Genomic DNA, 23,380 nt, shown 5'->3' on the forward strand with positions numbered 1-23,380 from the left:
CGCCCGCCACTCCACCAGGCTAATTTTTGTATTTTTAGTAGAGACAGGGTTTCACCATCTTGACCAGGCTGGTCTGGAACTCCTGACCTCATGATCCACCCGCCTCAGCCACCCAAAGTGCAGGGATTACAGGCATGAGCCACTGTGCCCGGCCTGAGCTTTTCACATTTTAAGAAATCCTTCCCATCAGATCATTAATATTTTTTAATTATTTCCCTCAGGGCCGAGTGCGGTGGCTTACTCCTGTAATCCCAGCACTTTGGGAGGCCGAGGTGGTCAGATCACTTGAGGTCAGGAGTTTGAGATCAGTCTGGCCAATATGGCAAAACCCCGTCTCTACTAAAAATACAAAAATTAGCCAGGCATGGTAGCAGGCACCTGTAATCCCAGCTACTTGGGAGGCTGAGGCAGGAGGATCACTTGAACTCAGGAGGCGGAGATTGCAGTGAGCCAAGTTCAAGCCACTGCACTCCAGCCTGGGTGACAAAGCAACACTCCATCTCAAAAAAAAAAAAAAAAAAATTAGCCCAGCATGGTGGTGCATGCCTGTAGTCCCAGCTACTTGGGAGGCTGAGGCAGAAGAATAGCTTAAACAGTGTAGGTGAAGGTTGCAGTGAGCAAAGACCGCACCACTGCATTCCAGCCTGGGCAACAGAGCAAGACTCCATCTCAAGAAAAAAAAAATTATCATCTTCAAATTCCCAAGTATCAGGATCCTCAACTCTCATTCACTTATCTGTTGATCCCCTCATTAAACATATACTTACATAGCACATAAAATACAATATACCAGAAAATCTAGGAGGTTCTAGAAAGTTAAATTTAAAATGTATAAAATGGGGCAGGCACTGTGGCTCATGCCTGTAATTCTCAGCACTTTGAGAGGCCAAGACAGGCAGATCACCTGAGCTCAGGAGTTCGAGGCCAGCTGGGCAACTCGGAGAAACTCCATCTCTACTAAAAATACAAAAAAAATTAGCCAAGCCTGGTGGCACAGGCCTGTAATCCCAACCACTTGGGAGGCTGAGGCATGAGAATCGCTTGAACCAGGGAGGTGGAGGCTGCAGTGAGCCGAGATCATGCCACTGCACTCCAGCCTGGGCGACAGAGCAAGAGTCTGTCTCAAAAAATATATAAATAAATAAATAATAAATAAAATGTGTAAAATGTATATAGATAAACATACATTACATTTAAATATGGGTAAAACATATCAGGAATTTTATCATTATAACCACTATTTCATGAAATAAAACTATTTCTCTACGTTAAAAAATATTTTAAATACTTTAAATATTTACATACTACTAAATTTTTTTTTTTTTGAGACGGTGTTTCACTCTTGTCCCCCAGGCTGGAGCGCGATGGCGCAATCTCAGCTCATTGCAACCTCCACCACCCGGGTTCAAGTGATCCTCCTGCCTCAGCCTCCTAAGTAGCTGGGATTACAGACACCCACCAGCACGTACAGCTAATTTTTTTTTTTTAGCAGAGACGGGTTTTCGCCATGTTGTCCAGGCTTGTCTCAGTCTCCTGACCTCAGGTGATCCGCCTGCCTTGGCCTCCCAAAGTGCTGGGATTACAGGCGTGAGCTACTGAGCCCGGTCCATACTACAAAATTTTTTAATGCATTGGTCCTAATTACTTTAAGATACCACTCTGACTTTAATTCTTTCAGTGATTACAAACATTATTCAAGCCTCACATATAGAAAAGTATTAAAAGAAAGGCTGGGCACTGTGGCTCATGTATGTAATCGCAGCACTCTGGGAGGCCTGGTGGATCACCTAAGGTCAGGAGTTCAAGACAAGCCTGGCCAACATGGCAAAATCCTGTCTCTACTAAAAATACAAAAATTAGCCAGGCGAGGTGGTGGGCCCCTGTAGTCCCAGCTACTCTCGGGAGGCTGAGGCAGGAGAATTGCCTGAACCTGGGAGGTGGAGGCTGCAGTGAGCCAAGATCGCACCACTGCACTCTAGCCTGGACAACAGAACAAGACTCCGTCTCAAAAAAATAAAATAAAATAAAATAAAAATAAATGAAAGAATAAAAAAAGTATTTAAAGAAAAACAGAACCTCTTCTTTTCTGTAAGTATTTATCCAAATAAAGAAGCTTTTGCCTTCAAAGCATTAACAACAACAACAAAAACTGGGTGCATTGGCAGGCAGATGGCTCAAACCCAGGAGTTTGAGACCAGCCTGAGCAACACGGCAAAACACCATCTCTACAAAAAAATTAGCCAGGCATGGTGGCACACACCTGTAGTCATAGCTACTTGAGAGGCTAAAGTGGCAAGATCACTTGAATCCAGGAGGCAGAGGTTACAATGAACCAAAATCACGCCACTGCACTCCAGCCTGGGCAATAGACGGAGATCTTGTCTAAAAAACAAAACAAACCAAACAAGCTGGACTTCTGAAATTTTAAGTTCAATTCTATTTTAAGTTAAAGAACAAAATGAAGAGGCATTAATTCTTACAAATGGAAATAATGAGTTGCTTTGGTAAAAAAATAAGTTGGTTTTGTTAAAAATTTTCAAAAATCCTGTACATAGCAAAATTTACATTTCACTGGCCACGACCTAACTGTAACTTTGAAATTGGAGAGTGAAACTGGCATTTGGCACTAAAATTCCTGTTCTTTATCTCTGTGTAACAAAGTTTGCACCAAGATAGCAGATGCTTTAAGAAAATTTAACTTTTGTCTTGCATTGATCCCTCTTTTTTCATTTTACCTACCTGAGAAGAAACATGGATTCATTCAATTGACCCTCAAGAGTACTCTTAGGCCGAAACTCAGTTGGATTTTCTGTAGCAGGAAAGTAACATGTTATCCAGAAAAGAACAAAAATATCATATGCAAGGCATAACGTACACAAAGATTTAAAGGGACATAACACTGAAATTAGGAACTCTCTCAAACAACATTCTAAGTAGCATGAATGTGCTCAAATAAAACTTACCTAGTCTGAAAGAGTGACCTAGTGGTTGACCACTCTTGTGCCCTTTTGCTTGTCTACTCTGAGAGTTCTGCAAAAGCTCCTTGGAATCTTGTGGCCCAGAACACTCCACAGTGTTTCTGCTATTATTGGAGAAAACCAACACAATCAAACTTACTTTGGAGTTCTCTATAGTTTTATGTTCGAGAAAAAGAGGTTGGAGAAGATAATTAAATTACACATGACATTTAGCAAAGTTACAGAATCTCTTAACTTTATGCCTCCCTCATCCACGTAGCCATCAAAGACTGGCAGGAAAGCTATGTCACTGTAGTCCCTCAAGATCCAGGCTAAGGCCAGGCGTGGTGGTACACACCTGTAATCCCCGCACTTTGGGAGGCCGAGGCACATGGATCACTTGAACTCAGGAGTTTGAGACCAGCCTGGGCAACATAGTGAGACTTTGTCTCTACTTTTTTGTTTTTAACAATTTTTTTTAATTTAAAAAAAAAAAAGATCCAGGCTGACAGACCAGGCATGGTGGCTCACGCCTATAATCCTAACACTTTGGGAGGCCACAGCGGGCAAATCGCTTGAGGCCAGGAGTTTGAAACCAGCCTGGGCAACATGGTGAAACCCTGTCTCTACTAAAACTACAATAAATAGCTGAGTGTAGTGGCACACACCTATAGTCTCAGCTACCCAGGAATCTGAGGTAGGAGGATCACCTGAGCCCAGGGAGGTCAAGGCTGCAATGCACCATGATTGTACCACTACACTCCTGCCTAGGTGACAGAGTGAGACGTTGTCTCAAAAAAAAAAAAAAAAAAATCCAGGTTGGAACTCCATTTTGACATTTTTCTTCCCAATTACCTCATCATGTGGTAAATTACCACTGCTCTTCAACTTTGCATCTGGGAATAACACACATTGCTTTTACTAACATTTTGTTACCAGAAACAAGTCACATGACCACACCTAACATAAAGAGGAGAAAAAAGATCCTACCATTTACTTGGGAGGTGGGAAGCCAGATGTATTTGGTAACAGAACTAATGACTATCATATTATATCAATGACTGAAGAATAACAACAGAAAATATGCAAAATCAAGAACATAAAAATATCATGAGTAAACTCCTCAAGCAACCCTTAATTAAACAAACGCTGGATTTTCTCCTACTACGAAAGCAGAGAAATTCCAGTCATTGATGTTGTATATTTAGAACAGTAATGGGCTTAAGTGTCCAGTAACTATGTCCCATACACAAAGGTAAGTGTATACTACCTGAGACTGAGATCTTCGACGCTTGATTCCTGATCTGCTCCAGCAAAAGCTTTCTTCCAAAATGAATGCTGCAGTAGCCTTGTCCAAGTCAATCTTTAAAAAACATAAATGTTAAAACTCTACTTTAACATGATTTACCATGAAAAATTCCCAAGACATGTCCCAATTACACATAGCAGATTTTACAAGGTACACATGTACCTTTGAAATCATTTTATATTTTATTATTTCATTTTTGTATGCTATTAACCTCTTTTAGACAGCAAGATAAAAAGAAACAATTCAGAAGCATTAAATGGTACAGAATGAAACAGTCTGATAACTAAGCATTAGAAGTTTCTGGGTTCAAATTCCATAGAGTCTGGTTTCTCCAACCAGCCTACGAAAAACGGAGTCGATAAATAATTTGAAATTCTTTTTTTTTTGAGACGGAGTCTGGCTCTGTCACCCAGGCTGGAGTGCAGTGGCGCGATCTCGGCTCACTGCAAACTCTGCCTCCCGGGTTCACACCATTCTCCTGCCTCAGCCTCCCGAGTGGCTGGGACTACAGGCGTCCGCCACCACGCCTGGATAATTTTTTGTATTTTTAGTAGAGACGGGATTTCACCGTGTTATCCAGGATGGTCTCGATCTCCTCACCTCGTGATCCACCCGCCTCGGCCTCCCAAAGTGCTGGGATTACTGGCGTGAGCCACCGCGCTCAGCATAATTTGAAATTCTAAAGTAAATATATCAGATATCTATAATCCTGTCATCCTTTATTTCACAACAGAGGCAAGATTATTTTACTTACCCTAACTGACACATTTAAGTTTTGGAACTATTCTGTTGGAAATTCATTCAGGAATAAATAAGAGTATCAGCCCAGGTGTGGTGGCTCACACCTGTAATCCCAGCATTTTGGGAGGCCAAGGTGGGTAGATTGCTTGAGTCCAGGATTTTGAGGCCAGCCTGGACAATGTGGCAAAACCCCATCTCTACAAAAAATACAAAAATTAGTTGGGTGTGGGGGCCCACACCTATAATCCCAGCTACTTGGGAGGCTGAGGTGGAAGAATCTCTTGAGCCTGGGAGGGAGAGGTTGCAGTGAGCCAAGATCACACCACTGCACTCCAGCCTGGGTGACAGAGTGAGACCCCGTCTCCGGGAGGGGGTGCGGCGGTGGGAGGAAAGAATATCAGCTTCATAACCATATACATTCACACCTTGTTTAGGAATCAAAATAATATTACCTAGCTAGTTCACTTGCATTAAAATGACTTTAGGTTGTATTTAAAACTCAGGCTCACTTTCAAAAGATTAAGTTTCACTACTAATAGAGTATACCTCTAGACATACTCATCAGAGTGGGAAAATTAAGCCTGACTGAAATTTTAAAACAAAAAAGAATTTATAGTCGACTAATCATTCAAAATTTCTGTATTAAATAAAATTACTTCAATCAAAAGTAAAACACAAATAATAGAATTTGCAACCACATATAATATTCCTTTACACAAAAGGTTCTTATGGTTCACTAAAGGAGAAATAAAAATAGCCAACAAAGTAAAATTTATTTTCATCCATCAAACTGACAAAAATGTAGATCAACAAGGCACACTGTAGATGAGAGTGGGAGGGAAGGAGCTTTCTAACATATTGTTGCTGGGAGTGTAAATCAGCACATGTTCCTAGAATGCAGGAAATGTATCAAACTTTTTAAATGCTCTTAGCCTTTGGCCAGCCATTTCATTTTGAGAAATTCACATCAAAGAGATAACTAACCAAGTAAACCCAAAAAAATTTTAAAAATTCACAAAAGGATATTTACTGTAACAACACATATAATATTCCAAATCAAGAGGCATTCTAAACGTTTACTTTTTTATAGGTAATTGTATATACATTCTACAGCCATTTAAAATGACCAGGCAGCCAGGTACAGTGGCTCACACCTGAAATCCCAGCACTTTGGGAGGCCAAGGCAGGCGGAACTGCTTGAGGCCAGGAGCTCGAGACCAGCATAGCCAACATGGTGAAACCCCATCTCTACTAAAAACACAAAAATTAGCTGGGGATGGTGGCACGCACCTGAAATCCCAGCTACTTGGGAGGCTGAGGCATGAGAAACACTTGAACCCAGGTTGCAGTGAGCCAAGATTGTGCCACTGCACTCCAGCCTGGGTGACAGAGCAAGACTCAGAAATGGAAATGGAAAAATATGCATAATGTACCATGAGAGAAAAAAGTAGGTTATGGAGTGGTCCCATGTAAGCAAAAAATTACATAGCATACGGTTATAAATGTAGGGATATGTGTGGATACACCGTCTTAAGTAAATTAGGTATAGTTACATCCTATCAAAAGATGTCTGAAAAATTATCCACCAAAATAACACTAATGTTGAAAGCATTCTAATGTAAGTAAAGGATGTTTGTCCTACAGCTTATACAAAAATCAGCATTTCCTTCTGCAGTTTTTAAAATACATTTAATAAAAGAATGGATTCTTGTATATGCTACACTAAATTTATTCTCCATTTTATAAACGGAACCCTCCTCCCATCCCCCCATCCCAGTTACCTAGTGACAGAACCAGAACTAGAAACTAGTTGCTTGGGCCTCTTTCCCACTCTGGTCTACCTCCTAGCCTCCCCTACCCTGTGCCTCAACAATGATTTCTAACATTGCCATCACTGACAGAAAATTCACAAGGTGCCTATTATCCTATCACTTAATAGCCCCATTATGACAGAAGTGTCATAAAACCTGTTTTTATGACACTCAGTTAACAGCATCTTAACTTGACAATATCGTCCCTCGGTCAATAGTCAAACAGTTTTAGCCTGAAATACAAAATACAAGAAATGGTACTTCTTGGATTTGGGAGTTATAAGAAAATTTGTCAACTACTTAATACATGAAAAGAGAAACTGACTTCAAAAATCCCTCATGATTAAAAACACCTGCAAACTGAGAGAAAAACTTTTAATCCGAAGTCAGACTTCTTTAAAAAATAATAATTTGAATAGCTATTTGTATATTAAGAACAGCACCATTTTAGAAGTACATAAAAGGGGGAAAAGATTTCATTATTTATTCCCATTAAAATACTGTCCCTTACTCCATTTGCAGAACTCAAAAGAAAAAGAAAAAAAGATCGAACTACTGTCCCTACCTTTTCTGAGGATCTCTTTGAAGTAACCCATCAAGCAAATTAATAAAATCTGAAGAAGCTTTAGGACGAGAAGAATCTATAAATGAATTAATTTCCAAGAAAAAATGGTAAGTAGTAAATACATATCAATTTTATTTTTATCTCTTACATCAACATTTAAAGCAATAGTATTTTAAACACATACGTTATTATTAAGAGAACACTAAATCCATTAACAACAATTATATCCTCTATTTAATGGGGCAGGATGGGGAGGTACAGAACACAAAGATTAAAAACATTTTTTCCTAGATCACAAAAAAGAAATGTAAATCTCAAAAACTAAGTCTTAACAAACCTCTAAGCCTTCTCTTCACTGAACAATCCCAATAAGGATCACCAGCTTAACAAACTCAAACACTTGTCTTCAACTATTTTGGGGGAGTTTTTTGAGATAGAGTCTTGCTCTGTCACCCAGGGTGGAGTGCAGTGGCACCATCACGGTTCACTCCAGCCTCTACCTCCCAGGCTCAAGTGATCCTCTCACCCCAGCCTCCAGAGTAGGTGGGACTACAGGCATGCACTACCACGCCTGACTAATTTTTGTTTATTTTTTATAGAGATGGGGTCTCACTATGCTGCCTAAGTTAGTCTCCAACTCCTGGGCTCCAGTGATCCACCTGCCTTGGATCTCCTAAAGTGCTGCAATTACAATTACAAGTGTGAGCCACTATGCTCAGCTCCAACTATTTTTTTTTTTTTTTTTGGTGAACGAGTTTCACTCTTCTTGCCCAGGCTGGAGTGCAATGGAGCGATCTCAGTTCACTGCAACCTCTGCCTCCCAGGTATATGCGATTCTCCTGTCTCAGCCTCCCAAGTAGCTCGGATTACAGGCATGTGCCACCATGCCTGGCTAATTTTTTTGTATTTAGTAGAGACAGGGTTTCACCATGATAGTCAGGCTGGTCATGAACTCTTGACCTCAGGTGATCCACCCACCTCAGCCTCCCAAAGTGCTAGGATTACAGGTGTGTGCCACCATGCCCGGCCCCAGCTTAACTATTAATTATACCTTATTCTTTGAAGTATTCCTAACTTGAACAACTAAGAATATTTGCAATCCCTCTTTTAAGATTTTTAACAGAAATAAGAAGCATTATAATATGACACTGTCCAATACCACTAATCTCATAATGTTTTGTCTTTTTAAATTAGTTATATACTATATCCAGGTCATCAGTCTGTGGTTAAAAGTAGTAGTAATGGCCACACATTGTGGCTCATACTTGAAATCCCAGCACTTTGAGAGGCCAAGGCAGGTGGATCACTCAAGGCCAGGAGTTCAAGACAAGCTAGGCAACATAGCAAGACCTTGTCTCCACCAAAAAATTAAAAAATTAGCCATTCCCAGTGGTGTGCCCCTATAGTCCCGGCTACTCGGGAGGTTGACTGCACCACTGCACTCCAGCCTGAGTGACACAGCAGCACAGCAGAACCCTGTCTCTCAAATATATATATATATGTATATATAGCAATAATTTTTGTAGAATCCTGTTTTCATTTATGTGTCTTAAGATAAACTTTAACAATGTATAGCAAAATGTTTTACTACACTTGTGCCTTCTTTTGTTTTCCTTTCCTTAAAAATTATTGCTGATAGATCATTATATTAACCACAATTTATATGATTAAAGTTCCAACACTTTAAAAATAATACAACTGTATCTAATTTTAAAGATTTTTAGGCCAGGCGCAGTGGCTCACGCCTGTAATCCCAGCACTTTGGGAGGCTGAGGTGGGTGGATCATGACATCAGGAGTTTGAGACCAGCCTGGCCAAGATGGTGAAACCCCGTCTCTACTAAAAAACAAAAAACAAAAAATTAGCCGGGCGCCGTGGTGGGCACCTGTAGTCCCAGCTACTCGGGAGGCTGAGGCAGGAGAACTGCTTGAACCCGGGAGGCGGAGGTTGCAGTGAGCCGAGATCACGCCACTGCACTCCAGCCTGGGCAACAGAGCAAGACTCTGTCTCAAAAATAAATAAATAAAGATTTTTAAAACTTATAAGGGTAGCATTCTGATTCATCAACATAAGGAAATGGTGAATTTGTTCCAACAGGAGATAGAAATAACCACATGGGATACGACTACAAAGTAAGTAAATGGTACATACAAAAAGCAATGTCACATAAGGGTTTAAGTTTTTTAAGTCTTTAAGCCATACTTTTTATGATATAGATGCACAAAATAGTTTTTAAATGAGGGAAATCTATTAGTACTTTGTTTTCTGTTTCAGCATCTTTAAAAAATGGCAAAAGAAATACTAACATTTCTAAAAATATCAACTTGGGATATTTATAAAAGATAACTTTGGGGAGTTATGAATCAATAAAAGCAAATGTTGGATAAAGGTACACCTTTAATCAGTGTAAAATGTAAATTAATTCCATTTATCATAAGAAATCTTACCTTTCGGAATAGGTGGCAAAGGATCTTCACATAAGATCTTTTCAGTTAATTCTGAAATACTTTCTGAGAAGAATGGAGGTTTTCCTGAAATCACATGAAAACTTGCAAAATGAAAGAAGTCTGCTATCACCAATAATTCTTTTTTTTTTTTTTTTTTTTTTGAGATGGAGTCTTGCTCTGTCACCCAGGCTGGAGTGCAGTGGCGCAATCTCGGCTCACTGCACACTCCACCTCCTGGGTTCAGGCCACTCTCCTGCTTCAGCCTCCCCAGCAGCTGGGACTACAGGCGCACGCTGCCACGCCCAGCTAATTTTTTTGTATTTTTAGTAGAGATGGGGTTTCACCGTGTTAGCCAGGATGGTCTCAATCTCCTGACCTTGTGATCCGCCCGCCTCGATCTCCCAAAGTGCTGGGATTACAGGCGTGAGCCACCACACCTGGCCTTGCTATCACCAATAATTCTAATCTCAACTACAGATATTTCAAGATTATACAACTTATAGAAAAAATATATAGCAATAGCTATTTAATGCCTAGTATGTACGAGGCACTGCCTATATAATTTATATTTCTCTTACTTCAAAATGTATTATCATCCTAACAAATACACAAACACACATATGGACCACTACTATAAACCAATGGGTGCATGGGCCATTCAACGCATCTGAATAATACACAATTGCAAAGCATCTTTACAAAAATTTCTAATAATCACAATTTTTGAGTTAGGCATATTTCAGCATTCCAGATTATCATGAAAAATTACCTATTTATCAAGAACTTTCTAGGAATCTGCATATGCCTAGATACCAAGCAACTCAGCCAAAATCAGTATACATAAAAATTTAATAAGGTCACAGTTTTTTTGGCCAGGCACAGTGGCTCATGCCTATAATCCCAGAGCTTTGGGAGGCCTAAGCAGGCAGATCACTTGAGGTCAGGCATTCAAGACCAGCCTGGCCAACATGGTGAGACCCGCTCTCTACTAAAAATAGAAAAAACTGCCAGGCATGGTGGTGGGCACCTGTAAGCCCAGCTACTCGGGAAGCTGAGACACAAGAATGGCTTGAACCCAGGAGGCAGAGGTTGTAGTGAGCCGAGATCGTGCCACTGCACTCCAGACTGGGTGACAGTATGAGACTCTGCCTCAAAATAAAACAAAAAATCTAGTTTTTTCACATCTTATAGGTAAAACATCTGCAAACTACAGACTTAACCTGGTTTTTAGTCCAGCTCTGATTTTATACCTATTCAGGAAACAATTACCTGAAAACATTTCATAAAGCAGACAGCCCAAAGACCAGAGGTCACTGGAGATGGAAAAGTCAGCACCCCTCACAACTTCTGGTGCTGTATATACAGGAGATCCTAAAAGCAAAGTATGAAGAACAGCTCGGTTAGGCATTTGTATTGCTGCCAACACGAACCCACCTAGGAAAGATCTGATGAGATGAAAAAGGGCAGGAGAAAAACATGCGCATGAATAAAACTTCATGTGCATTTCACATTTTTAAATGTTTTCTAATTTTAAGGTTACATTTTGCAAAGGATGTGTGTGAATATAAAAAAGTGTTTAAAATCTACCTGAGAGGTATGGCACATTCAGCTACATTCTTCTTTTAAATTTCAATTAGAATAGTTTAAGTTAAACCTTCAGCATAACAACCCCAACATCCCACTGGCTTAACAGCAAAGGTTTATTTATCACTAAACATGCCCACAACAAATCTACCAAGAAGCTCTGATCCTCATAGTCACTCAAAGACCCAGGCTGATAGAGGCTCCAACTCCACTCATGCTTCCTCACTTGGAGGCAGGGAGAAAGAATGTAGCTAACTGAACACTGGCTCCTAAAATTCCCATCTCAAAGTTACTCACATCACTTCCGCTCACACTTAGTTGGCTTTGACCAGGGAGAGGATGCAATCCTACCATCTATCCAGGAGAATAGGAAATATTTAGTGAAAAGCCCCATTGTGTGCCCCATATACTTTATACAAAGTTTAATATTACACAGAAATCCCATATTTTAGAGCCAGAAAGTTCCCTTATTCACTGACAAGAGAAATGGAAGCTTTAGAGGGATACTTAACCTCCAGTAAATCACACAGCTAGGCAGTTGCAGAGCACCTGCCAAGACCCAGGGTCCTTGTCTCTCCCTGGTGCACACTCTCTGCATTCTATCTAACTCCCGCCTCCCAATGAGAATCTTTTTTCCAGGAAGAAAGTAATCTCCAGTGATTTGGAAACAAAATTCCACTGAGGTAAGCCTTCCAGCAAATCCTATCTCCAGAGCCCATTACAGCGAGATCAGCAGCTTTGTGTGCCCTGATGCGTGACTGTAAAGTTCTCCCATGGAGCATTTTTGCTATGCTATCACATTTTGTACACATCGATGGAAGGTATATTTGCCTGCACCAGCTGCTGAGGAAACAAACACAAATAACGCCCATGGAACGCCCCTACACTCTGTCCAACACTTAATAGATGTTTCATTAATATTTGTTGAATATCAATGTTTGTCTTCCCATCCTTACTTCCAGTACCTAGAACTTGCCTAAACTAGTCAAATTAAGAAGTAAATGTGGACCAGGCTCACACTTGTAATCCCAGCACTTTGGGAGGCTGAGGCAGGCAGATCACTGGAGGCCAGGAATTCAAGACCAGCCTGGCCAACTTGGTGAAACCCCATCTCTACCAAAAATACAAAAATTAGCTGGGCATGGTGGAGGGCACCTGTAATCCCGGCTACACAGGAGGCTGAGGCATGAGAATCACTTGAACCTAGTAGGCGACGGCTGCAGTGAACCAAGATCACGCCACTGCTCTCCAGCCTGTGTAACAAAGCAAGACTCTGTCTCAAAAAATAAATAAATGAGGGCCGGGCACGGTGACTCACACCTGTAATCCCAGCATTTTGGGAGGCCGAGGCGAGCAGATCACGAGGTCAGGAGATCGAGACCAGCCTGGCTAACATGGTAAAACCCCGTCTCTCATAAAAAAAAATACAAAAAATTAGCCAGGCCTGGTGGCAGGCGCCTGTAGTCCCAGCTACTCAGGAGGCTGAGGCAGGAGAATGGCATGAACCCAGGAGGCGGAGCTTGCAGTGAGCCGAGATGGCACCACTGCACTCCAGCCTGGACAACAGAGCGAGACTCCGTCTCTAAATAAATAAATAAATAAATGTGGAATTAACAAATAAATGCACTAATAAACAATGGAATTAAAGTCTCTGGGTTCACACTCAAATGGGTGGAAAACAAATACACAAAACAGTATATTATTACATGGTAAGTTAAATGGTTTATGCAAAAAATATTATGAAAGTTTTAAAAGAAAACAACACTTCAGTATTCAGTCTGATAAAATCCTGCCATCCAGACAAAGAAGTAAGGAAGTCTTTCTCAACAAAGCTGGAGCCGGCCAGATGCGGTGGCTAACACCTGTAATCCCACCATTTTGGGAGGCCGAGGCAGGCGGATCACCTGAGGTCAGGAGTTCGAGACCAGCCTGACCAACATGGAGAAACCCCATCTCTACTAAAAATAGAAAATCAGCTGGGCATGGTAGTGCATGCCTGTAATCCCAGCTACTCTGGAGGCTGAGGCAGGAGAATGGCATGAACCCAGGAGGCGGAGCTTGCAGTGAGCCAAGATCACACCACTGCACTCCAGCCTAGGCAACAGAGCAAGACTCCATTGCAAATAAAATAGTTAAAAATAAAATAAGAAAGCTGAAAAAATAAAATAAGAAAGGGTTAGGTGTGGTGGCACAAGCCTGTACTCCTAGCTACTTGGAGGGCCAAGACAGGAGGATCACTGGAGGCCTGGAGTTCGACACCAGCCTGGACAGCACAGCAAAACCCAGTTTACAAAAAAATTTAAAACTTTGCCAGGCATGGTGGTATACATCTGCAGTCCTAGCTACTCAGGAGACTGAGGTGGGGGAATCGCTTCAGTCCAGGAGCTCAAGGTTACAGTGAGATATGATCACGCCACTGCAAGACGACGGAAAGGGAAGGGAGGGGAGAGTATGGAAGGAAAGAGAAAGAAACGAGAACCGAAAGAGTAAGGGCATGGATGTGAGCAGCTACACAACAAGTGCAGGAAATCGTGAAGACAGGGTGTTGCTGGAACACAAAGCCAAAGGTGGGGTTAAGGGGTGAGGGGGGTGGCAAGGTGGGGGGTGAGGGGAGAGATGGGGTGAGAACTGTTAGTCTGGGTCCCCCAAGAGGCAGACACCAAGACAGGATTATCCACACAAGGATTTTATTACAGGAAGCGTCTATGAGAAAAAAATGGGGAAATCTGCTCAGATTGCAATGTACGATGGACTCCATGCAAAGAGAAAGGGAAAGAAGATTAGATGAAAGCATCCTTAGATAGATGCCATGCAGTCTTAAGAAAGGTTCTTCAGGGTCATCAAGAATCCCTGAACCAGGCCAGGTGCGGTGCCTCACACTTGTAATGCCAGCACTTTGGGAGGCCAAGGTGGGCAAATCACCCAAGGTCAGAAGTTCGAGACTAGCCTGGCCAACATAGTGAAACCCCGTCTCTATTAAAAATACAAAAAAATTAGTCGGGCATGGTGGCAGGCACCTGTAAGCCCAGCTACTCGGCAGGCAGGAGAATCGTTTGAACCTGGGAGGCAGAGGTTGCACTGAGCCGAGATCACACCATTGCACTCCACCCTGAGCAACAAGAGCGAGACTCTGTCTCAAAAAAATAAATAAATAAATAAATAATAAAAAAAAAAAAGAATCCCTGAACCAGGCTGGGCACAGTGGCTCATGTCTGTAATCCCAACACTTTGGGAGGCTGAGGTGGGCAGATCATTTGAGGTCAGGAGTTCAAGACCAGCCTGGCCAACATGGTGAAACCCCATCTCTACTAAAAATACAAAAATTAGCTGGGCATGGTGGTGTGCGCCTGTAATTCCAGCTACTTGGGAGACTGAGACCAGAGAATTGCTTGAACCCGGAGACAGAGGTTGCAGTGAGCTGAGATCACGCCACTGCACTCCAGCCTGGGCAACAGAGCAAGAGTTCATCTCAAAACAAACAAAAAAGAATCCCTGAACCAATGTCAGCCACCAGAGTGTCTCCTAGGAACAGGCCTGCCTTAGCATCCCCTCCAAGCTCAGTCATTAGCTGGGTGCAGTCATGAGAAGCATGGCCTCAGAGCAAAGGCACTGATGAATTTCTTCAAGTAGTTGGAGGCCTTGGTCAGTTGTACCTGCAATTGAAGGACAGTGAAGCACAATCTTCTGGCCACAAGAACAGAGAGGCAATCAGGGACCAGACCGTGGAACCTGAACCCTAACCTGTAGGAAGGGGATTCTAAATTTGAAACTCTTTTCATAAATCAGCCCAGATTTCTAATTTCTCTAAATCAATCAACAACACTGGGCCAAAACTGAGTGTAGTTTGACATAAACCCCATTAATCCCTCTTACACTAGGCCACATTATTGATTTATATAACTTTTCTGTCCCTGAATTTGGGAACTATGATCCAGCCAACCCCTATCTTTACATAGGAAATTAAAACTCCTAGCAGCTATGTGAGACTACTCTGAAGGTTACAAAGAAGCAAAGGCAGAACCAGAATCCAGATGTCCTTATTAGAAGCTCTTTTCGATATTATTTTTATGCAGCCTAACCAAAATTTTTGCCCTAAAATCAGCATCAATGTTAACAGATTCTTTATGGCTGTATACCACCACTGACCAATCATCAACCCCACCCCAGTACCCAACTACTCAAATATGTCAAAAGGTAGGGTGATTTTTTTCATGTGCCTTGCTCATCGCCATACTTAGACAGTGAATTCTCAAAGTCTCCAGGAAAACAGAAGTGGTTTTACACTCTATTTTTATCTTAATGCCACAGGGATGTAAAAGTTAACCACCTATGAAGTACATGATCCCCAAAGGTCAGGGCTGATTCTGCCCTGCTGGTTACGAAAGCGTCCTCTCCCCTGGCCAAACAGACTAACCTGCCCTGTCATAGAGACTGTTCTTAGATTAAGTTCAGAAGTAAGCACCACTGCTAGAATGTCTGACCTATTTTTCCAAAACACAGCTCTCTTCCCCTTACTAAATATGCATTTATACTGAAATATACCATTGACCTTGTTTTCTATAAAATTATACACAATAATTCAGAACTTCATATCCTACTAACATAGACCACAACAGTCATTTTCAAAGAATACTGATAATTCTATGGAATGCAATTTGAGGACATTAAAAGCCTTCTTCTTGGGCATGAAATCTTACCATATACAAGCCGGGCCCTGAAAGTTTAATTTCCTTTAGTCCTATTTATGGGGCCTATGATTAACCTGCTGCTCTCCATCCTCTTCCCTCATCCCTGGGCCACATGACTACCAAGTCCAAGGATGCCTGCCACCCTCTTGCATAGTGCCCTTTCCTACAACTGCCACCAAACTCAGCTGACAGCATGATGAGTATCACAGAGCTTCAATGGCCCAAAGTCTCAAGTACCTGAACATGGAATGTGAGGAGGAAGATCTTTACCACTTCCCCCAAAAGGTATAAGAAACATCACCTCATACTCTCCCCTCAAGTATAGCAATTTTAACACCCCCGGCCCCACCTCACATACCAAGAATACACCCTAGAAATTTGCTTTGGAGATGCTGGCAAGACGGCCGAATAGGAACAGCTCCAGTCTGCAGCTCTCAGTGAGATCAATGCAGAAGGCAGGTGACTTACGCATTACCAACTGAGGTACCAGGTTCATCTCACTGGGACTGGATGGACAGTGGGTGCAGCCCACAGAGGGCAGACAAAAGCAAGGTGGGGTGTTGCCTCACCCGGGAAGCGCTAGGGGTCAGGGAACTCCCTCTTCTAGCCAAGGGAAGCCATGATGGACTGTGCCGTGAGGAACGGTGCACTCCGGCCCACATACTGCATTTTTCCCACGGTCTTTGCAACCCACAGACCAGGAGATTCCCTCTGGTGGGTTTCAAGCACAAAACTGGGTGGCCGTTGGGGCAGACACCAAGCTAGGTGCAGGAGTTTTTTTTCATACCCCAGTGGCACCTGGAAGGCCAGAGAGACAGGACCGTTCACTGCCCTGGAAAGGGGGCCAAAGCCAGGGAGTCACATGGTTAGGCTCAGCGGGTCCCACCCCCACGGAGCCCAGCAAGCTAAGATCCACTGGCTTGAAATTCTCGCTGTCAGCACAGCAGTCTGAAGTTGACCTGGGACGCTCGAGCTTGGTGTGGGGAGGGGCATCCACCATTGCTGAGGCTTGAGTAGGCGGTTTTACCCTCACAGCATAAACAAAGCCACATGGAAGAGCGAACTGGGTGGAGCCCACTGCAGCATCTCTGAAAAAAAAAGGCAGCAGCCCCAGTCAGGGGCTTATATATAAAACCCCCATCTCCCTGGGACAGAGCACTTGGGAGAAGGGGTGGCTGTGGGAGAAGATTCAGCAGACTTAAACGTCCCTGCCTGATGGCTCTGAAGAGAGCAACAGATCTCCCAGCACAGCATTCAAGCTCTGCTGAAGGTCAGACTACCTCCTCAAGTGGGTCCCTGACCCCTGTGTCTCCTGATTGGGAGACACTTCCCAGTAGGGGCCAGCAGACACCTCATACAGGAAAGCTCTGGCTGCTATCTGGCAGGTGCCCCTCCAGGACGAAGTTTCCAGAGGAAGGAATAGGCAGCAATATGGGCTGTTCTGCAGCCTCTGCTGGTGATATCCAGGCAAACAGGGTCTGGAGTGCACCTCCAGCAAACTCCAGCAGACCTGAAGCAGAGGGTCCTGTTAGAAGGAAAACTAACAAACAGAAAAGAATAGCATCAATATCAACAAAAAGGACATCCACACAGAAACCCCATCCGAAGGTCACCAACATCAAACACCAAAGGTAGATAAATCCACAAAGATGGAGAGAAACCAGCACAAAAACGCTGAAAATTCCAAAAACCAGAACGCCTCTTCTCCTCCAAAGGATCACAACTCCTCGCCAGCAAAGGAACAAAACTGGATGGAGAACGAGTTTGCCAAATTGACAGAAGTAGGCTACAGAGGGTGGGTAACAACAACCTCCTCTGAGCTAAAGAAGCATGTTCTAACCCAATGCAAGGAAGCTAAGAACCTTGAAAAAAGGTTAGAGGAATTGCTAACGAGAATAACCAGTTTAGAGAAGAACATAAATGACCTGATGGAGCTGAAAAACACAGCACGAGAACTTCATGAAGCACACACAAGTATCAATAGCCAAATAGATCAAGTGGAAGAAAGGATATCAGAAATTGAAGATCAACTTAATGAAATAAAGTGAAAAGACAAGGTTAGAGAAAAAAAGAATGAAAAGGAACAAACAAAGCCTCCAAGAAATATGGGACTGTCAAAGACCAAATCTACGTTTGATAGATGTACCTGAAAGTGATGGAGAGAATGGAACCAAGTTGGAAAACACTCTGCAGGATATTATCCAGGAGAACTTCCCCAACCTAGCAAGACAGGCCAACATTCAAATTCAGGAAATACAAGAGAACACCACAAATATACTCCTCGAGAAGAGCAACCCCAAGACACATAATTGTCAGATTCACCAAGGTTAAAATGAAGGAAAAAATGTTAAGGGCAGCCAGAGAGAAAGGTTGGGTTACCCGCAAAGGGAAGCCCATCAGACTAACAGTGGATCTCTCTGCAAAAACTCTACAAGCCAGAAAAGAGTGGGGGCCAATATTCAACATTCTTAAAGAAAAGAATTTTCAACCCAGAATTTCATATCCAGACAAACTAAGCTTCATAAGCCAAGGAGAAATAAAATCCTTTACAGAAAAACAAATGCTGAGAGATCTTCTCACAACCAGGCCTGCCTTACAAGAGCTCCTGAAGGAAGCACTAAACATGGAAAGGAAAAACCGGTACCAGCCACTGCAAAAACATACCAAATTGTAAAGACCATCAACACTGTGAAGAAACTGCACCAACTAACGGGCAAAATAACCAGCTAACATCATAATGACAGGATCAAATTCACACATAACAATATTAACCTTAAAGGTAAACAAGCTGAATGCCCCAATTAAAAAGACATAGACTGACAAATTGAATGAAGAGTTAAGACCCATCAGTGTGCTGTATTCAGGAGACCCATCTCACGTGCAGAGACACACATAAGCTCAAAATACAGGGATGGAGGAATATTTACCACACAAATGGAAAGCAAAAAAAAAAAAAAAAAAAAAAAAAAGCAGGGGTTGCAATCCTGATCTCTGATAAAATAGGCTTTAAACACACAAAATCAAAAGAAACAAAGAAGGCCATTACATAATGGTAAAGGGATCAATGCAACAAGAAGAGCTGACTATCCTAAATATATATGCACCCAATACAGGAGTATTCAGATTCATAAAGCAAGTTCTTAGAGATCTACAAAGAGACATAGACTCCCACACCATAATAGTGGGAGACTTTAACACCTCACTGTCAATATTAGACAGATCAATGAGACAGAAAATTACAAGGATATTCAGACCTGAACTCAGCTCTGGACCAAGCAGACCTAATAGACATCTACAGAACTCTCCACCCCAAATCAACAGAATATACATTCTTCTCAGCACCACATCACACTTATTCTAAAATCGACCACATAATTGGAAGTAAAACACTCCTCAGCAAATGCAAAAGAATGGAAATCGTAACAGTCTCTCAGACCACAGTGCAATAAATTAGAACTCAGGATTAAGAGACTTACTCAAAAACCACACAACTACATGGAAACTGAACAACCTGCTCCTGAATGACTACTGGGTAAATACGAAATGAAGGCAGAAATAAAGAAGTTCTTTGAAACCAATGAGAACAAAGATACAATGTACCAGAATCTCTGGGACACTGCTAAAGCAGTGTGTAGAGGGAAATTTACAGCACTAAATGCCCACAAGAGAAAGTAGGAAAGATCTAAAATTGACACCCTAACATCGCAATTAAAAGAACAAGAGAAGAGCAAACAAATTCAAAAACTAGCAGAAGACAAGAAATAACTAATTTCAGAGCAGAAATGAAGGAGATACAGACATGAAAAACCCTTCAAAAAAAAAAAATCAATGAATCTAGGAGCTGTTTTTTTTAAATGATCAACAAAATAGACCACTAGCAAGACTAACAAAGAAAAGAAACAAACACAATAAAAAATGATAAAGGAGATATTACCACTGATCCCACAGAAATACAAAGGAACCATCAGAGAATACTATAAACACCTCTACACAAATTAACTAGAAAATCTCGAAGAAATGGATAAATTCCTGGACATATACATGCTCCCAAGTCTAAACCAGGAAGAAGTCAAATCCCTGAATAGACCAGTAACAAGTTCTGAAATTGAGGCAGTAATTAATAGCCTACCAATCAAAAAATGTCCAGGACCAGAAAGATTCACAGCCGAATTCGACCGGAGGTACAAAGAGGGGCTGATAACATCCCTTCTGAGACTATTCCAAACAATAGAAAAAGAGGGACTCCTACTTACTAACTCATCTTATGAGGCCAGCATCATCCTGATACCAAAGCCTGGCAGAGATATTGAAAAAAAAAAAATTTCAGGCCAATATCCCCGATTAACATCGATGTGAAAATCCTGAATAAAATACTGGCAAACTGAATCCAGCAGCACATCCAAAAGTTTATCCATCATGATCAAGTCAGCTTCATCCCTGGGATGCAAGGCTGGTTCAACATACACAAATCAATAAATGTAATCCATTACATAAACAAAACCAATGACAAAAAACCACATGATTATCTCAATAGATGCAGAAAAGGCCTTCAACAAAATTCAACACCACTTCATGCTAAAAACTCTCAATAAACTTGGTATTGATGGAACGTATCTCAAAATAATAAGAGCTATTTATGACAAACCCACAGCCAATATCATACGGAATGGACAAAAACGGAAAGCATTCTCTTTGAAATCTGGCACAAGACAAGGATAACCTCTCTCGCCATTCCTATTCAACATAGTATTGGAAGTTCTGGTCAGGGCAATCAGGCAAGAGAAAGAAATAAAGGGTATTCAAATAGGTAGAGAGGAAGTCAAATTGTCTCTGCAGATGACATGATTGTATATTTAGAAAACCCCATCGTCTCAGCCCAACATCTCCTAAAGCTGATAAGCAACTTCAGCAAAGTCTCAGGATACAACATCAGTGTGTGAAAATCACCAGCATTCCTATACACCAATAACAAACAAACAGAGAGCCAAATTATGAGTGAACTCCCATTCACAACTGCTACAAAGAGAATAAAATACCTAGGAATCCAGCTTACAAGGGATGTGAAGGACCTCTTCAAGGAGACTACAAACCTCTGCTCAAAGAAATAAGAGAGGACACAAACAAATGGAAAAAAATTCTATCCTCATGGATAGAAAGAATCAAAATCATGAAAATGGCCATATTGCCCAAAGTAATTTATAGATTCAGAGCTATCCCCATCAAGCTACCACTGATTTTCTTCACAGAATTGGAAAAAACTACTTTAAATTTCATATGGAACCAAAAAAGAGCCCGCATAGCCAAGACTATCCTAAGCAAAAAGAACAAAGCTGGAGGCATCACACTACCTAACCTCAAACTATACTACAAGGCCACAGTAACCAAAACAGTATGGTACTGGTACAAAAACAGATATATAGATCAATGGAACAGCACACAGACCTCGGAATAGAGATCTACAACCATCTGATCTTTGACAAACCTGACAAAAACAAGCAATGGGGAAAGGATTTCCTATTTAATAGGAAATCCTGTTGTGTTGGGAAAACTGGCTAGCCATATGCAGAAAAATGAAACTGGACCCCTTCCTTATACCCTATACAAAAATTAATTCAAGATGGATTAAAGACTTAAATGTAAGACTTAAAACCATAAAAACTCTAGAAGAAAACCTAGGCAATACCATTCAGGATATAGGCATGGGCAAATACTTCATGACTAAAACACCAAAAGTAATGGCAGCAAAAGCCAAAATTGACAAATGGTATCTAATTAAACTAAAGAGCTTCTGCACAGCAAAATAAACTAGCATCAGAATGAACAGACAACTTACAGAATGGGAGAAAATTTTTGCAATCTACCCATCTGACAAAGTTCTAATATCCAGAATCTACAAGAAATTTAAACAAATTTACAAGAAAAAAGCAAACAACCCCATCAAAAAGTGGGCAAAGGATATGAACAGACACTTCTCAAAATAAGACATTTATGCGGCCAACAAACATATGAAAAAAAGCTCACCAGCGCTGATCATTAGAGAAATGCAAATCAAAACCACAATGAGATACCGTCTCACACCAGTCAGAATGGCAATTATTAAAAAGTCAAGAAACAAAAATGCTGGCAAGGCTGTGGAGAAATAAGAATGCTTTTGGACTGTTGGTGGGAATGTAGATTGGTTCAACCATTGCGGAGACAATTCCTCAGGGATCTAGAACCAGAAAAACCACTTGACCCAGCAATCCCATTACTGGGTATACACCCAAAGGATTATAAATCATTCTACTATAAAGACATATGCACACGTATGTTTATTGCGGCACTATTCACAATAGCAAAGATGTGGAACCAACCCAAATGCCCATCAATGATAGACTGGATAAAGAAAATGTGGCACATATACACCATAGAATACTATGCAGCCATAAAAAAGGATGAGTTCATGTCCTTTGCAGGGACATGGATGAAGCTGGACGCCATCATTCTCAGCAAACTATCACAAGAACAGAAAACCAAACACCACATATTCTCACTCGTAAGTGGGAGTTGAACAATGAGAACACATGGACACAGGGAGGGGAACATCACACACCGGGGCCTGTCAGGGGGTAGAGGTCTAAAGGAGGGATAGCATTAGGAGGAATACCTAATGTAGATGACAGGTTGATGGGTGCAGCAAACCACCATGGCACGTATATACCTATGTAACAAACCTGTATGTTCTGCACATGTACCCTAGAACTTAAATTAAAAAAAAAAGAAAGAAATATGTTTCAACTGCAGAATATCATTCACTCAACTAATTTCTATTGAGCCGCTAATGTGCCAGGCACCATTCCCCTCCTATGTGCTAATGAGTGCTCAGTAAAACATAAAGCTGAGGACGAAATACAGGTTTTGTTAAGGTTCCCCAGGCCTTACAGAGTAGATCCACATTGAATACTTTAGGCCATGGACAAAGCCATTCCTATGCCCAGACTATGTCTGCTGGTCATTACCATTTTCAATATCTTATTTGAGTGGCAAAACAAAAGACTGACATTGTCTCCTAAACACAGGACTTGGATGGTCCACAACTAGAGTTATGATCTTTAAGCTTTCCAGGTCCACATACCTTTGACTCTACTTTTCATGCTTTTCTTCAGGACATTTTCCCCATCATCACCTCCTCCTTCCTCTGCTGCCACCAAAGCAAAGAACTCTTCCAAATTTTCACCTTCCACTTTTGCCAAGCAAAAGTTGCTAAACTTCAGTGTGCCAGGCCCTTCCAAGAGTATC

General features: G+C 41.6%; 1 protein-coding gene across 9 annotated transcripts in view; it reads right to left on the reverse strand.

The window, feature by feature from the left end:
- The window catches only part of ULK4 (unc-51 like kinase 4), a 721,105-nt gene that overhangs the window by 667,267 nt on the left and 30,458 nt on the right, over positions 1 to 23,380 (reverse strand). For all 9 annotated transcript variants that reach the window (XM_055109707.2, XM_055109709.2, XM_034956180.3 and 6 more), the window contains 7 exons: positions 23,217 to 23,379; positions 11,100 to 11,201; positions 9,831 to 9,914; positions 7,384 to 7,459; positions 4,228 to 4,320; positions 2,964 to 3,082; positions 2,740 to 2,809 (listed from right to left, as the gene is read on the reverse strand). In XM_055109707.2, the coding sequence (XP_054965682.1) occupies positions 2,740 to 2,809; positions 2,964 to 3,082; positions 4,228 to 4,320; positions 7,384 to 7,459; positions 9,831 to 9,914; positions 11,100 to 11,201; positions 23,217 to 23,379 (707 nt within the window). The remainder of the gene's footprint in view (positions 1 to 2,739; positions 2,810 to 2,963; positions 3,083 to 4,227; positions 4,321 to 7,383; positions 7,460 to 9,830; positions 9,915 to 11,099; positions 11,202 to 23,216; position 23,380) is intronic.

Source organism: Pan paniscus, chromosome 2 (assembly GCF_029289425.2).
Source record: "Pan paniscus chromosome 2, NHGRI_mPanPan1-v2.0_pri, whole genome shotgun sequence".
Taxonomy (NCBI): Eukaryota; Metazoa; Chordata; class Mammalia; order Primates; family Hominidae; genus Pan; species Pan paniscus.